This window comes from Nerophis lumbriciformis, linkage group LG09 (genome assembly GCF_033978685.3).
Source record: "Nerophis lumbriciformis linkage group LG09, RoL_Nlum_v2.1, whole genome shotgun sequence".
In the NCBI taxonomy this organism is placed as follows: Eukaryota; Metazoa; Chordata; class Actinopteri; order Syngnathiformes; family Syngnathidae; genus Nerophis; species Nerophis lumbriciformis.
The window spans coordinates 37077555-37095651 of NC_084556.2; the positions used below are offsets into that span (position 1 = coordinate 37077555).

The window sequence follows — 18097 nt, forward strand, 5'->3', positions numbered from 1 at the left end:
TGCTATTTTGAACAAGGTGAATGAATTGCTAAATCATAAAGCATTATATATTTTGTATAACTCACAGATTGTTCCATATCTAACATATTGTGTTGAAGTTTGGGGTAGTCCCTGCAAAACATATTTAAATCCAATCTTCCTTTTACAGACGAGAGCCGTAAGAATCATTCATGGAAATACATATAGAGAACCCACAAACCCAATATTCAAACAGTTAAACTTGTCGAAATGTAATGAATCGGTAGGGTGAAATATCTTAAAAATCGTGTGAAAAGCACATACGGTACCAAACAACAACCAAAACAGATTTGTTAAAAGAGAAAGTATTTATAATTTAAAAGGAACTGTGATCTTTAATAAATTGAGATTTAGAACAGTGACAATTGAAAGAAGTGTTTCAATCAGGTTTTCATTTATGAAACAACCCTGATAGTGGAATAAACAATGTTTCAGTGTTTTAAAAATATATAAAAATCCTGATGTTAAAGATATGATTTGGAATAAATTATTGTTTTCATGCTGTTGTATGTTATAAAATCTGAGTTTCTGCAGGTATCATCAGCAAGTCTAACTTAATGCCTTTTCTAATGCCACTTAAAATGTAATGCCCATGTCGTGCTGCAGATAGTCATATACAGTCAAAAGTTTACAATTGTGTGTATAGACACAATTTTACGCAATAGCTGACAAGTTAACAGTAAACAATTAACTGTTACTCTCTAGGGAATTAGAATTGGCTCACAAGAGTGAGAATGTATTTCTAGTTTCATTTATTTTATACAGCAGAAGTTGCTTTGTTGGTCACGCCAAACAAATGTTAACTGCTGCCTGCCTTTAACCGTCGACAAGTGATCAGCTAATAGCATGTGTGATTTCACCACATTGATGCCCCTTTGAGCAAAGTTTGGAGGTCTTTTTGCACACGATGCAGAACGCCTCTCCGGGTTTGCAATTGACTAGCTTCTTTACCAGTGTTCACTAATGACAAAGAAAACCAAAAGGTTATGAAAACTTCTCACATCCTAAAATACATTATCAAGATCATTTCCATCAAAGACAAAGTAAAAACATTTAATAAGATACTTTGGGTTTTTTTGTTCTATTTTTTTGTTATCCCTTCCACATGTTTCTCTCCTTAAGGTAGTGTTGATTCAATTTCTTAATTACTGTTGGAAAGTTAAAGAAGAAAATGATTAATCTGTACATACACTATTTGGCCACCTGCCTTGACTCACATATGAACTTGAAGTGCCATCCCATTGCTGACCCACAGGGTTCAATATGATGTCGGTCCACCTTTTGCAGCTATTACAGCTTCAACTCTTCTGGGAAGGCTGTCCACAAGGTTGCGGAGTGTTTATAGGAATTTTCGACCATTCTTCCAAAAGCGCATTGATCAGGTAACACTGATGTTGGTCGAGAAGGCCTGGCTCTCAGTCTCTGTTCTAAGTCATCCCAAAGGTGTTCCATCGGTTTCAGGTCAGGACTCTGTGCAGGCCAGTCATGTTCATCCACACCAAACTCTGTCATCCATGTCTTTACGGACCTTGCTTTGTGCACTGATGCACAGTCATGTTGGAAGAGGAAGGGGCCCGCTCCAAACTGTTCCCACAAGGTTGGGAGCATGGAATTGTCCAACATGTTTTGGTATCTTAGAGCATTCGAAGGTTCCTTTCAGTGAAACTAAGGGGCCAAGCCCAACTCCTGAAAAACAACCCCACACCATAATTCCTCCTTCACCAAATTTCACACTCGGTACAATGCAGTACGAAATGTAGCGTTCTCCTGGCAACCTCCAAACCCAGACTCGTCCATCAGATTGTCAGATGGAAAAGCGTGATTCACCACTCCAGAGAACGCGTCCTCACTGCTCTAGAGTCCAGTGGTGACGTGCTTTACACCACTGCATCCCACGCTTTGCATTGGACTTGGTGATCTATGGCTTAGATACAGCTGCTCGGCCATGGAAACCCATTCAATGAAGCTCTCTGCGTACTGTACGTGGGCTAATTGGAAGGTCACATGATGTTTGGAGCTCTGTAGCAACTGACTGTGCAGAAATTAACTTTTATACCCCCCTTTTTAAAATGAGTGACAAAAAATATTGATTCTATTTTTCAAGACAAAGATACATTTGAACATAATTGCTTGGTTAGCAAAATAAACACAGCATGTTTTTTGTTTTGTTTACATCCATTTAATGCTACCATAACATGAGAAATTTGGAAAATACAAAGATCAGCTTATTCATACATTTGAACATCTTGAGAATTACCAAAAATATAAAAGCAAGCAATGAGATTATTATTTTGTGCACTACAATATTGAAGGACAAATCCCGCAGCAGGATTCTGAATATTGAAACATCTGATTTATTGTCAATCATGTGATAATTAAGGCCAGAGACCAAAAAAGCAAAAGGCTGCATAAACTTGCTGATGGGGAAACATCGTCCCTATGTGGCTGCAATTACAAATACAACCTGAAACATCATTACATTTTTACTGTAAAAAAAAGAAGACTTAATCATGTTTTCACACTACTGCTTTGAATACTAAAGTGGAATTGAAGGGATAATGAATGACGTGTGTAAAAAAAAAAAAAAAAGACACCGTATGCACGTTTTAAGTAACCAAGAGCGCTTGCGTGGGTGTGAGGGCGGAGTTGTGATGACATAAGTCAGAAATGTCAGGACTAGTTTTATTAGCACCCTGCTGTGGAAGTTGCAGCTCCCCTTAAGCAGACTAGCCTGTCTGAGTCCCTAAGTCCGCACCCACGGACCACCAAGGACAGAAGAATCCAGGTGGACCCAAAAGTGTGACTACACCCTCAAACCCAGAAGTGTTTGATCTTAAAAGCCCTTGTACATACTACACATGCACGTAAAAGGTCCCCTAAAAAAGACAGAGCTGTGTCTGCATTGGCACACTTCTGTACTTAATGCAATATACAGTGCACTGTCACTAAAAATGGTGCACGCATAGTGCTGCACTTAGCACTGTCGATAGCTGCCATCTTGGCTATCCAGCGGTAGGGTAGGTAGGGACAGCATGAAAGCTCAGACATTCCAGACCCTGGAAGACATTTAACAAGTTAAATCTTCTCTTGCGGCTCAAACAACAAGCGAGCTCAAAATGTTTGAAAAACGTTTCTTTTTTTAGTGCTCGCAATTCAACATTAAAAATGAAACAAGAAAACGCAAGTACATGCTGTGATCTCCGTTGCGTGCGCGACAACTGTAATGGATTTGGGACAGCACTACATTGCCAAAATCTACACACTCAGGAACAGTACACAATATACTCATTAAGAAGTATACTGACGGAATTATCCCAAGTCCATTACTGTTGCTGCGCACTTACCAGAAATGGCCGGGCTCCTGCCTTGCCAACATTTCAAGTTAGTCCCTCCTCTTCCGCTACATAGCCAAGATGGCGACTACTGAGGGTGTGAAGTAGGTGTCCGGCAATGCGCACTCACACCTTTGACCCTTTTGAGTACACTGTACTACCCGTGCACTAGCCTTTTGCACTTAATTGACCTAAAAGACTAAGTATCAATTAAGCGCGCCAACAGAGACACAGAAAGAAACCTTTGAGAGACCAGACATCAGCTTAATGCTATCTTAATAGTCAGTTAGCCTAAAGTCTACAGAAGATGAAGGAGAAAAAAGCAGACAGTAAGAAGAGGAAAGACAGGTAAGAGTAAAAAAAAAAAAAAAAAAAGGACAAAAGTTACATGTTTTTAAGCACGTTCTCCACGGATTCGGCGGGCCAACTGAATGTCTTTAGGCATGATGGTGACACGCTTGGCATGGATGGCGCACAGGTTGGTGTCCTCAAATAGTCCCACCAGGTAAGCCTCACTGGCCTCCTGCAGGCACACACACAAATAGAAGATATCAATATGACACAGTCTAAAATATATTGTATTGTAGGAAATATTAATATCTATGGTTATATTTCGAAACACTACACTTTAAAAAAATCCACTTCTTGTCATTCATACAACAATTTTCTCGTGTAAAACATATGCCTTGGCTTCATAGTTTGGAAACGCTGCAAAAAACCTTTTACCTACTGACTTGCTGTGGCACAATAGCCTATCAATTTGACTTTTCTAGTCCATATAACAAACAAACATTTTTTTCATCATATTAAAACTCCTTTTTGTCAGTAACACTAAGGATACGTGCACACTGCAAGGTAGGATGTCAAATTCCGATTTTTTTTGTCAAATTTTATCTTTTTGTCTACCGTATTTTTCAAACAATAAGGAACACTTAAAATCCTTTCATCTTCTCAAGAATCGACAGTGCGTCTTCAAGAATAATTCTGGGTCCTTGTATATTTTGGTATTTCAAATTCATTTTCATAAAGGGATATTAAAAAACAAGTTTTTTTTATTATGTATGCATTGATCTGATCACTGACCCTATAGTGGTTAAGGTAAACGAGTTTGTACTGCCAAAATCCATCCATCCATCCATTTTCTACCGCTTAATCCCTTCGGGGTCGTGGGGGGCGCAGGAGCCTATCTCAGCTACAATCGGGCGGAAGGCGGTGTACACCCTGGACAAGTCGCCACCTCATCACAGGGCTACTGCCAAAATCAATAGTATTAATTTAAGTATGTAAATGATTAATGTGATAATTTGTTATAATTAAACACATTAGTTAACTTTTTAGTTTTGACAGCCATGATATAAACTTTATTTGAAGCACGATGTTGCGAAGGACAACTATGCATTTATTTTTATCTAAACTAACATTTTCTTGGTGATGTTAAAATCATCCATTACGTTGTGTTAAAAAAGAAAAAACTATTAAAAATAAAATTTTATATCGTATTAAAAGCCCATGAAATTGCAATAGCATTTTTGAAGGGGAAATAAATGCAATTTGATGATTTTCCCAGACAGTTAAGTCATATTTCCAACAATAATACGTTAATATGTTACATGCACACACATACCTGCAGAGCACCGATGGCAGCGCTTTGGAAACGCAGATCGGTCTTGAAGTCCTGGGCAATCTCCCTGACCAAGCGCTGGAAGGGCAGCTTGCGGATCAGCAGCTCAGTGGACTTCTGGTACCGACGAATCTCTCGCAGAGCGACAGTCCCAGGCCTGAAGCACAACACTACACGCTCAAGAAACACTTACCTTATACTAAACTGTCAACTGCTAATATAAATATTTAACAATGTTAAGTAAATATCATTAATAAAGATGAATAGAGTGAAAGCTAAATGTGCTTTTCATGGAAGAATGTCAAAATCTACTAAATCATTTTTGTAAGTCACACAAATCAAGCCAACTCTGCTTTTGTTATGGTTCTGAAGTATGAACAAATTATGAGGATCCATTGTACTTAGTACATTGTACACTTAAGGTAGAGCAAGAAACAAGAGTTAAATGAAATTTTTTCCCAATTAAACTCTCCTGGATTATTTTATTGAATACTTTACTCTGTCATGACAGGTAAATCAGTATGGAAAATTGGCATCCATGATAAATGCAAATATTACCTGTAACGATGGGGCTTCTTGACTCCTCCAGTGGAAGGAGCACTCTTGCGGGCAGCCTTGGTTGCCAGCTGCTTTCGAGGAGCCTTTCCTCCAGTGGATTTACGAGCAGTTTGCTTGGTACGAGCCATGACGTCAAATGATCACCTGAATGAGGCATCAAACATTGAAGCACCAGTTATTACAGTGTTCTCAATCTACAGATCAAATACTATTTTTCTGCATTAAGCAGTGTCTACAGTTACATATTATGACATTTGACTAAACAACTTATTTTATATTCCATATTCAAGAGCTGTGGTACACAACCAAGAATCCAATTTGCTACATTCCTTGAGCAACGCATTTACAATGTGATGACAAATACAACAATAGGGTGACTGGGTTAACCATTAGTTTGATTTTATTATATAATGATTTAATTGACTCAATATAATCAATGTTATGTCTATTTCTGGGTTGCGTTTCAATAATTGGTGTTCATAAAATTACACATTTGGACTGTTAAAAGTAAATTATGGCGCTACCTCTTAAAAGAATATCCATATATATGTGAGTACTTATATTTTAAAAGTGTCAATTCCAGTTTGGTTTGTTACGGTGCAGAAGTCATTGCCGTTGTGAGTTTAATGCTTTAAGAGACAGTTCAAGCATTAATTACCTCTCCCTGGTATCTGTGATGTTGTGCTTTTATTTTACGTGCGCGTGCTAATGTAAAACTAAGTTGACACTTATTATCCATCCATCCATCCGCTTGTCCCTCTGGGTGTCGCGGGGGTGCTGGAGCCTATTTCAGCTACATTTGTGCAGAAGGCGTGGTACTCCCTGGACAAGTCGCCACATCATCGCAGGGCCAACACAGATAGACAGACAACATTCACACTCGCATTCACACACGAGGGCCAATCAACCTATCCACAGGTGCATGTCTTATATGGATGGATATTTGCTGCTTGTTTTTTTTTCATCAATATTCACATCATGCATACAAAATGCAGACCGAATTTACTTCATTAGATCAGTGGTTCTCAAATGGGGGTACGTGTACCCCTGGGGGTACTTGAAGGTATGCCAAGGAGTACGTGAGATTTTTTTTAAATGTCTGTCAAAAAGAACTGTGAAAAGAAATGCAACAATGCAATATTCAGTGTTGACAGCTAGATTTTTTGTGGACATGTTCCATAAATATTATTGTTAAAGATTTATTTTTTTGTGAAGAAATGTTTAGAATTAAGTTCATGAATCCAGATGGATCTCTATTACAATCCCCAAAGAGGGCACTTTAAGTTGATGATTACTTCTATGTGTAGAAATCTTTATTTATAATTGAATCACTTGTTTATTTTTCAACAAGTTTTTAGTTGTTTTTATATCTTTTTTTCCAAATAGTTCAAGAAAGACCACAACAAATGAGCAATATTTTGTACTGTTATACAATTTAATAAATCAGAAACTGATGACACAGTGCTGTATTTTACTTCTTTCTCTTTTTTTTATAACCAAAAATGCTTTGCTCTGATTGGGGGTACTTGAATTAAAAAAATGTTCACAGGGGGTACATCACTGAAAAAAGGTTGAGAACCACTGCATTAGATGACAGAATAACAAGAGCTTGGATTAGTGTATTTCAGATACTTACGTAATTTTGCGTCCTCAGACAATTATGCAACAATGACGTCAATCAGACATCTACAGCCTGCATGTCAGCGTTGATGTATTTTTTTTTGTCATCAACCGTTTTAATTATATATCCTTGCAATAAACGTGTATGGGTTCGCCCCTATTATTTGCTGTTATATAAAGACACACGCATCACTTTGATGTTTATGACGTAATCGTCTCCTGCGTTCATTATTGGGTAGCGGAAATCATCATACTATACTTTTAAAACAGTCACTTCAACAAAAATGACTTCAAATACTGAAGTAGTTCAGTTGTCCACTCGCCGAAACGTCGTGAAACGTATTCCGCGCTAACAATGTTTCGTTTACAGTAAGCCAATCGAGAAAATGTGCAATACCAACTCGGCCAATTAAATGCTTAGAAATATTGTCGTCCCTGAAGCAACCAATCAGCGGCCTCCAAGTCTTGCGTAAAAGCCAATGGGCGCTCGGCACAATGTTTAGGGGCGGAGACAATTAATTAGCGCCCGCCTCTTACAAAAAGGATTATGGCCGGATATCACGACAAGCTATAAACACAACTTTCAGAGTAATAAACTAAACAGTGTGTTCACACACTATAATCCTAATATAGGAAACGAGCGGCAACGGCGGTCAATTCGATGTATATAATAAGAAGCAAATCAGCTTGGTAGAAATAGCCAATGAACTGAAGACAATACGGTGATGTTAGCAGCAGCTTCTCTCCCTCAGCCATACGGGCAGCTGTGTTGCCTCTTCATTTTAAACGTCGAAAATACGCCATATTTTACCACAATATACCAAAAACCACAACGCATTTTCTACACGAAAGACTAAGCGAACCCCACCGTGAAGAAAATAAAAGGAGAAACGACTCACCAACGGTAAATGTATCTCTGTACTAGAGAGTGTTTGTCAGATGTTTACGATCTTCACACAATGGACGCGCGCAGCAAAATGGCGTCGGCGTCAATCATGTGTTTCCCACAATGCAACGCGCCACTGCAGATTCACTTGAACGACGTCGTTTGTTGTAAAGTGAACACCAGTGCGCTACTATTCATTTTGTTGTGGTTGTTTTAGTTGGAGTGGTTTTGCAAGTACACATTCAGATGTATGTTATGTGACACCATTTGGTATTTCTACTTCAATATGAACCCTTCCAGTTGGGGGAATTAGTATTCATCCATCCATCCATTTACTACCGCTTGTATTGAATCAAGCTTTATTGCAGACTCCAACGTCCAAGTAGACATACAATCACACACACACACAAAACAAACAAAATACAGTATAAAAGGCATTATCACATAATATTAAAAACAGTGCTTGTGCATATTCAGTAAAAGGCATCTAATAAATAAATAAAAGCAGCAAAATAAAAAATATAATTATATATATATATATATATATATATATGTATATATATATATATATATATATATACAATATATACTTAAAAAAATGCGTCTACATTCTATAAAAGGCACAGATACCAGTGTTTGCATATATACGATTGGTACCTGTGTCGAGTTTGTAAGTTTACCCCTTACAAATATAGAAATAGTCCATATCTTTATGGTAACTTTAATGAAATCAATTAAAACTAGAGATGTCCGATAATATCGGCCTGCCGATATTATCGGCCGATAAATGCTGTAAAATGTAATATCGGAAATTATCGGTATCAGGTTTTTTTTGGTTTTTAAAAAACAATTTTTTTTGTATTAAATCAACATAAAAAACACAAGATACACTTACAATTAATACACCAACCCCAAAAACCTTCCTCCCCCATTTACACTCATTCACACAAAATGCTTTATGATTTCTGTTATTAATATTCTGGTTCCTACATTATATATCAATATATATCAATACAGTCTGCAAGGGATACAGTCCGTAAGCACACATGATTGTGCGTGCTGCTGGTCCACTAATAGTACTAACCTTTAACAGTTAATTTTACTAATTTTCATTAATTACTAGTTTCTATGTAACTGTTTTTATATTGTTTTACTTTCTTTTTTATTCAATAATTTTTTTAAATTTATTTATCTTATTTTATTTATTTCATTTTTTTTTAAAAAGGACCTTATCTTCACCATACCTGGTTGTCCAAATTAAGCATAATGTGTTAATTCCACGCCTGTATATATCGGTTGATATCGGTATCGGTTGATATCGGTAATTAACAGTGTTGGGACTAACGCGTTACAAAGTAACACGTTACTGTAACGCCGTTAGTTTCGGCGGTAACTAGTAATCTAACGCGTTATTTTTTATATTCAGTAACTCAGTTACCGTTACTACATGATGCGTTACTGCGTTATTTTACGTTACTTTTTATGTAGTATCGGCTAGAAACAGAACATCTGAGTGTGTTTTAATGCAGCGAAGCAGAGACGTGCTTCTGATTCTTCCTCTGCGCTCTCTGTGTGTGTGTGTGTGTGTGTGTGTGTGGGAAGGGGAGGGGAGGGGGGTGCGCAATACAACGTAAACCGTTGGCCAACAAAAAAGTAACCACAGAACACTATACGACTACGGTATAGTGTTCTGTGGTTACTTTTTGGTTGGCCAAGCGGACGTGACGACAGGCTGTCCTCACTCAGATCCGCACGGACCTGGAGGGGGCGTGCCTTAAGTCCGGCTGGAAATCGAGAAAAATTTGGAGAATGGTTGTCCCGGGGAGAGGCACTGAAATTCGGGAGGGTTGGCAAGTATGAGATATTCTCACTTCTTTTCTTTTGTCGAGCACAAAGAAAATACAATTTTAGTTAAATGTAAGTTGTGTCTTGGATCAAAGATCCAGTCTATTGCCCAAAACAACAATTCAAATCTGCCTGGTTAGGCTTTGTGTATGTCACGTGTGCCTTCCTTAGGTGAAGCCAGCTTTACAGCTATGTTGTTGGTTGATTGATTGATTGATTGATTGAGACTTTTATTAGTAGATTGCACAGTACAGTACATATTCCGTACAATTGACCACTAAATGGTGTGGACTCGAGTCACATGACTTGGACTCGAGTCAGACTCGAGGCATGAATTTGATGACTTTAGACTCGACTTGACAAAATGTAAAAAGACTTGCAACTCGACTTAGACTTTAACATCAATGACTTGTGACTTCACTTGGACTTGAGCCTTTTGAATTGACATGACTTGACATGACTTGCTACTTTCTCCAAAACCCAAAGATGAAAAAGTTATTCGGGAGCGCTCCGTATTTTTCATTGTGTACTTGTCTATCAGCGTTGCGTGTGTCAGCTGGTGTGGTCTCAGTACAACAGCCAATCAAATTAGATCTACTTTGTTTTCATCACACAGCATTCATCCAATCAAATTGCAGGACAACCAACGAAGAAGACATGTCCAAACCACACGCCAGTGAACAAAAAATGATACCTAAAATAATTTTGTTTGGGTATAAAAATTACGAGGTGGTCAACACAAAACGGTTTGCAGTATGCAACACATGCGGTTCCAAAATTACTGATGGAGAGACAACAACTTCCAACTTCGTCCGGCATTTTAAGTTGCACAAAGAACGGTAAGTTTTGAATGTAAGATAACGTTTATTGGCTAAGTAACGTGACTTTTATTTGCTGTGTAGTTAAATCAGTGAGGCTGTAAACTCACTGCTAACGTTAACTTATAACGTTATTGCAAACACGGGAATCTGTTGCAGTTCACTACCTTATTCATACTTTTTGTTCAGTGATTTTTTTTAAGCAGGGTTACGTTAGTCAATATATCACACGTAACGTTAGACGGCGGTCAGCAGCACCGCGTATTTTAGCCACCTAAAAAAAGACAAAAATAGTAAAATAAAGGTCAGTTAAAATGTATACTATATTATGAATATGTGTACCGTTTTAGCTAGCTTTCTGACATACTGTTGGTTGTTTACCTCAGTGGTCCCCAACCACCGGGCCGCGGCCCGGTACTGGTCCGTGGATCGATTTGTATCGGGCCGCACAAGAAATAATTTTTTTTTTTTTTTTTTTTTTTTTTTAAATTAAATCAACATAAAAAACACAAGATACACTTACAAGTAGTGCACCAACCCAAAACAACTCTCTCCCCCCTTTTGTTCTGGGCATTGAACATGAAGACTCTTCCTTCACTGTTCCGAGTGGCCATGAGAGTCTTGGCAGTGCCTGCCTCCAGTGCTCCAGTGGAGCGAGTTTTCAGCCATGGTGGCATCATACTACGCCCCCATCGTGCACAAATGACTGACAGACTCTTGGCTAATTTGGTCTTTTGCAAATGCAATGCAGCATAGGGCCCTGACATATAAAAAGTACAACTTTTTTGTTATGTTCACGTATATGTCATGTTTTTTCAATGTTAACACTTTTGTACAAATAAGTACATTTGCACTTTATTTTTCAATGTGTTTGTTCTGTAAAGGAATGAGTTAATGTTTAAAATGACTGGTTAATAGTGCTATTATAAAGTGCAATGTCAGCACAATTTTCTTTCCTGCAATTTAAAATGCACTTGTTTTAATAAATAAATACAGCGTTTGAAAAGCATACACAATCTGTGTTAATATATTAGTCTGTGGTTAAAAGGACTTGAAAGGACTCGAAACTCAAAATGCAGGACTTAGGACTTGACTTGAGACTTTCCAGTCTTGACTTTGGACTTGACTCGGGGCTTGCCTGTCTTGACTCGGGACTTGACTCGGACTTGAGGGCAAAGACTTGAGACTTACTTGTGACTTGCAGAACAATGACTTGGTCCCACCTCTGGAATGTGTACTTAAACTTATAAAGATCACATGGATATTATTCAGTGAGTTGATTCACCAAAACTAACCTGTTCTACAGGAGGAAAAAGCACACAGGACGTTTCAATTGTTCACAGACTGGTCGCGCTCATCAGAATAACAAGACTTCCGGTCTGCAGGTGATAGCATTCAATTGGAAAGAAACGCCCTACTGCCCCCTACTGACCAATGTGAATACTGATAAATGTGTAATGACAGCTCCAAAAACGAATTCAAACCACAAAATAAAATAAATAAATCAACGCAAAAATGTGACACATTATGGGTGGGTCACATATGCATGTACAGTAGATGGCAGTATTGTCCTGTTTAAAAGTGTCACAACATTGCTGTTTACGGCAGACGAAAACTTGACTGCTGTTGTTGTGTGTTGTTACCGCGCTGGGAGGACGTTAATGAAACTGCCTAACAATAAACCCACATAAGAAACCAAGAACTCGCTCTCGATCATTAGCTGTTTCTATTGTGGGAAAGCGGACGTGTGAACAGGCTGTCAACACGTCACTCAGGTCCGCATGGAGCTGGAGGGGGCGTGGCCTACAGCTCCGCCTGAATTTCGGGAGATTTTCGGGAGAAAATTTGTCCCGGGAGGTTTTCGGGAGAGGCGCTGAATTTCGGGAGTCTCCCGGAAAATCCGGGAGGGTTGGCAAGTATGTTATAAGGATAAATCAGCCCTAATTGGATGGAAGGATCCGTACAAGATCCACAGGTTAGAGTGGAGCAGAGACCACCACATCGTCCCTGATGTCTTTGTGAACTACTTTATTTTTCAAACCAGCCCATTTTACATTTCGAAGGGCTACATTTTACCAGTCTAGAAAGCTATAACGGCTTTGTTTGTGACGCTGATGTTTTTATAAACCCAGTGGACATCGTGTCCGCAAGCCAGTCTAGAGTAACGCACTCTCAGAAATGATCCGACCCAAGTTTGATACCCTGGATAATTACGTCTAACCAATATAATGTCATCTCAGTACACTGATTGTAAGGCAGGCTTGAAAGAATGTTTTTTTTTTTTTTTGTGCTTTCCAGCTACACAGGCAAATCCTATTGTTGCTGGAGATGCCCATATTTTCTGTACAGATTTACTTTACAAAAGAGAAGTGTGGGATACTTCTCTTGTTGCCTTATTTGTATTTGACTTTATTAAATTGATTTATATTAATGTTTGGCGCAGCCGGACCGGAGCAGGAGGGGATAGAAAGTGGAAAAAAGTAAGACAGAGGGGGAAATTGCGGGGACAAGAGGGGGATAATACAGAGGGACATCATCAACAAACAACAATAATAACAACAACAACAGAACAGCAACAGCAAATACGATATGTACAAATATGATACGAAAAGTGATAGCAAGCGAAGTAAATATTAATATCACAGAAATATTAGTAAATATTAATATCACAAAAATGACAATGAACATTATTGCACTATTAATGTAGCAATACAAATAGAAATAGCCCAATTGATAAGGAATAACAATAATTACCTCTATTATCAACAATACAATTGTTTCAAATGCAACAATGATAACTTGAATTAAAAAAGAAAGCAGATAAATGGAGGGGAAGAAAGAGAAGTGAATTGTATTAACCTTGTAGATTGTTATAGCAACAATAGGTTAAGCTTTGTCAATGTTTTACCCCAGTTTCCTCTAGGGCAGTGGTCCCCAACCTTTTTGTAACTGCGGACTGGTCAACGCTTGAAAATTTGTCCCACGGACTGGGGAGGGGGGGAAAGGGGTGGTTTTTTTTGTTTGTTTTTTTTGTCATAAAAAAATACAATCATATGTGCTTACGGACTGTATCCCTGCAGACTATTGATATATATTGATATGTAATGTAGGAACCAGAAATATTAATAACAGAAAGATACAACCATTTTGTGTGAATGAGTGTAAATGGGGGAGGGAGGTTTTTTGGGTTAGTGCACTAATTGTAAGTGTATCTTGTGTTTTTTATGTTGATTTAATAAATAAAAAATAAAAAATAAAAATATTTTTTATTTCTTGTGCGGCCCGGTACCAATCGTACCGGTCCGCGGCCCGGTGGTTGGGGACCACTGCTCTAGGGGAACAATGTTAATATGCAGTATGTTTGACGAAACATGATTATATGCATGAGTGTAAGTATGCATATGTGCTTGTATATGTACAGTATGTGCATATGTATGTTTGTACAGTGAATAATGTTGTTCTCATGTCGCTTCACTTTTGTTTTGTGGTGAGGCTACAGTCTGGATAAAAGAACTGAGTACTATTTTTTATAAATACAACTACTATCACATTCTTCGACCAAGCACATCAAGTTAATGCAAAGCGGGCCTGTTATTTATTTCAGATTCTTTTTTACTTACAAAACGTTTTACCTGAAATGATCCAAACAAACACAAAGTCGTCCGATCCTCGGCAACAGAAGCTTGCTCTTGGGACAGGGAACTTCGTCTTGCTGGGGGGAAGGAGCCTCACCTGGTGCGCGAGGTGGAGAAGTTCCGGCAAGATCTACTCGGACTCACTTCGACGCACAGCAAGGGCTTTGGAGCCAGTCCTCTCGAGAGGGGCTGGACCCTCTTCAACTCTGAGGTTGCAAGCAGTGGGAGGCGACAGGCTGGGGTGGCAATTCTTGTTGCTCTCCCGGCTCAGAGCCTGTACGTTGAAGTTTAACCCAGGAGACGAGAGGGTAGCTGCCCACCACATTTGGGTAGGGAGATGGGCCCTGACTGTTATTTGTGCTTATGTACAAAGCAGCAGAGTACCCACCCTTTTTGGATTCCCTCGAGGGAGTGTTGGAGAGTGCTCCCTCAGGTGATTCCCTTGTTCTGCTGGGTGACTTCAACGTTCATATTGACAACAACGGTGAGACCTGGAGAGGCGTGATTGGGAGTAACGGCCGCCGGGATCTGAACCCGAGTGGTGTTTTGTTATTGTACCTTTGTGCTTCTCACAGATTGTCAATAACAAACACCATGTTCAAACATAAGGGTTTCCATATGTGCACTTAGCACCAGGACACTTTAGGCCGCAGTTCGATGATTGACTCTGTGGTTGTGTCATCGGATTTGCGGTCCTACGTTTTGGACACTCGGATAAAGAGAGGGGTGCAGTTTTCAACCGATCACCACCTGATGGTGAGTTGGCTCCGATGGTGGGGGAGGATGTCGGTCAGACCTGACAGGCCCAAACGCATTGTGGGTTCTGCTGGGAACGTGTAACACAGTCTCTTGTCAGAGCGAGTTTCAATTCCCACAATGTTCAATAACTTTGAACATGTCACGAAGGAGGCACTGGACATTTAACCTGGGTAGTTGGTGCCTGTTGTGGCGGTAACTCCAGAACCCACTGGTGTTCGATGCCATCAAGCTGAAGAAGGAGTACGATAGGGTACCTTTGGCTCATGGGGCCCCGGAGGCAGCGCACAGGCACTGACAGCCCAAGTAGCGCGTGGCTTTGACGGCCGCAGAGGCAAAAACTCAGACATGGGAAGGGTTGGTGAAGCCATGAAAAACGACTTCCGGACGGCTTTGAAGCGATTGTGGACCACCATTCGCCACCTCAGGAGGGAGAAGCAGTGCACTGTCAACACCGTGCATGGTGGGGATTGTGTGCTGCTGACCTCGAGTCAGGACGTTGTGGATTAGTGGAAGGAATACTTCGAAAACCTCCTCAATCCCACCTACACGTCTTCCTATGAGAAAGCAGTGCCTGGGGAATCTCTGGTGGGCTCTCCTATTTCTGGGGCTGAGATTGCCAAGTGTAGTTGAGAAGCTCCTCTGCGGCAGGGGCTTTCCTTCAGGCTCTGGATGCTGTCTTGGTTGACAAGACTCTGCAACATTGCTTGGACTTGCCTCTGGATTGGCAGACCGGGGTGGTGTTTTCTCTCTTTAAGAAGGGGAACCAGAGGGTTTGTTCCAACTATCGTGGGTCACACTCCTCAGCCTTCCCGGTAAGGTCTATTCAGGTGTTCTGGAGAGTAGACTACGCTGGATGGTCGAGCCTCGGATTTAAGAGGAGCAGTGTGGTTTTCTTCCTGGTCGTGGAACTGTAGACCAGCTCTATACTCTCGGCAGGGTCCTTGAGAGTGCATGGGAGTTTGCCCATCAAGACTACATGTGCTTTGTGGACTTAGAGAAGGCCTTCTTCGACTGTGTCCCTCGGGAAGTCATGTGGGGAGTGCTCAGAGAGTATGGGGTATTGGATCATCTGATTGTGGCAGTCCGCTCTCTGTATGATCGGTGTCCGAACTTGGTTCGCATTGCCAGCAGTAAGTCGGATCCATCTCCAGTGAGAGTTGGACTCCGTCAGGGCTGCCCTTTGTTACCGATTCTGCTTATAAGTTTTATGGACTGAATTTCTAGGCGCAGTCAGGACGTTGAGGAGATCCGGTTTGGTGGCTGCAGGATTAGGTCTCTTCTTTTTGCAGATGATGGGGTCCTGATGGCTTCATCTGGCCAGGATCTTCATCTCTCACAGGATCAGTTCGCACCTGAGTGTGAATCAGCACCTCCAAGACCGAGTCCATGGTTCTCGCCCAGAAAAGGGTGGGGTGCCATCTCCGGGTTAAGGAGGAGATCTTGCCCCAAGGGGCGGAGTACAAATACCTCAGGGGCTTATTCATGAGTGAAGGAAGAGTGGGTTGTGAGATCTACAGGCGGATCGGTGTGGCATCTGCAGTGGTGCGGACCCTGCATCTGTCCATCGTGGTTAAGAAGGAGCTGAGCTGGAAGGCGAAGCTCTCAATTTACCTGTCGATCTACGTTCCCATCTTCACCTGTGGTCATGAGATTTGGGTTATGACCGAAAGGACAAGATCACGGGTACAAGCGGCCAAAATGAGTTTCCTTTGTTGGGTGGCGGGGCTCTCTCTTAGAGATAGGGTTAGAAGCTCTGTCATTCAGGAGGAGTTCAGAGTAAAGCCACTGCTCTCGATTTGCTCTCCACTAGGCAGGAAGAAAGCATGCTTTTACAATCATGTAGTAATTCCTATGAGCAAGGCGATAAGGGTGGTTGCTTGCTCGCCGATCAGCTAAAGCTGCCTCGCGTGTCATTTCTCAAATTAAGGATCCAATTGGGGCTCTCTTGTCTGCCTCCTCTGATATCAATGCAACATTGTAAACATTTTATTCCGATATTTACCAGTCAAATTCCCAAACTGACAACACCACCATGGACCGATTTGTTAATGGTCTCAATGTACCCACTATTGATACTGCAATTGGAAACAACCACAATTCACCAGGAAATAGTTTATGCCACCCGAAAAGGACAAGCGGTAGAAAATGGATGGGATGGATACGCATACTTGCCAACCTTGAGACCTCCGATTTCGGGAGGTGTGTGGGGGGGGGGCGTGGTTAAGAGGGGAGGAGTATATTAACAGCTAGAATTCACAAAGTCAAATATTTCATATACATATACAGGTAAAAGCCAGTAAATTAGAATATTTTGAAAAACTTGATTTATTTCAGTAATTGCATTCAAAAGGTGTAACTTGTACATTATATTTATTCATTGCACACAGACTGATGCATTCAAATGTTTATTTCATTTAATTTTGATGATTTGAAGTGGCAACAAATGAAAATCCAAAATTCCGTGTGTCACAAAATTAGAATATTACTTAAGGCTAATACAAAAAAGGGATTTTTAGAAATGTTGGCCAACTGAAAAGTATGAAAATGAAAAATATGAGCATGTATAATACTCAATACTTGGTTGGAGCTCCTTTTGCCTCAATTACTGCGTTAATGCGGCGTGGCATGGAGTCGATGAGTTTCTGGCACTGCTCAGGTGTTATGAGAGCCCAGGTTGCTCTGATAGTGGCCTTCAACTCTTCTGCGTTTTTGGGTCTGGCATTCTGCATCTTCCTTTTCACAATACCCCACAGATTTTCTATGGGGCTAAGGTCAGGGGAGTTGGCGGGCCAATTTAGAACAGAAATACCATGGTCCGTAAACCAGGCACGGGTAGATTTTGCGCTGTGTGCAGGCGCCAAGTCCTGTTGGAACTTGAAATCTCCATCTCCATAGAGCAGGTCAGCAGCAGGAAGCATGAAGTGCTCTAAAACTTGCTGGTAGACGGCTGCGTTGACCCTGGATCTCAGGAAACAGAGTGGACCGACACCAGCAGATGACATGGC

General features: G+C 40.5%; 1 protein-coding gene across 1 annotated transcript; it reads right to left on the reverse strand.

Annotated features, from left to right (window-relative positions):
- Positions 1-2349: 2349 nt before the first annotated feature.
- Positions 2350-8189, reverse strand: h3f3c (H3 histone, family 3C). Its single transcript, XM_061961862.2, has 4 exons — positions 8049-8189; positions 5530-5673; positions 4975-5128; positions 2350-3873 (listed from the first exon to the last, which is right to left on the reverse strand). The coding sequence occupies exons 2-4, from the start codon at positions 5655-5657 to the stop codon at positions 3745-3747; spliced, it is 411 nt and encodes a 136-aa protein (XP_061817846.1). The 5' UTR covers positions 5658-5673; positions 8049-8189; the 3' UTR covers positions 2350-3744.
- Positions 8190-18097: the final 9908 nt, after the last annotated feature.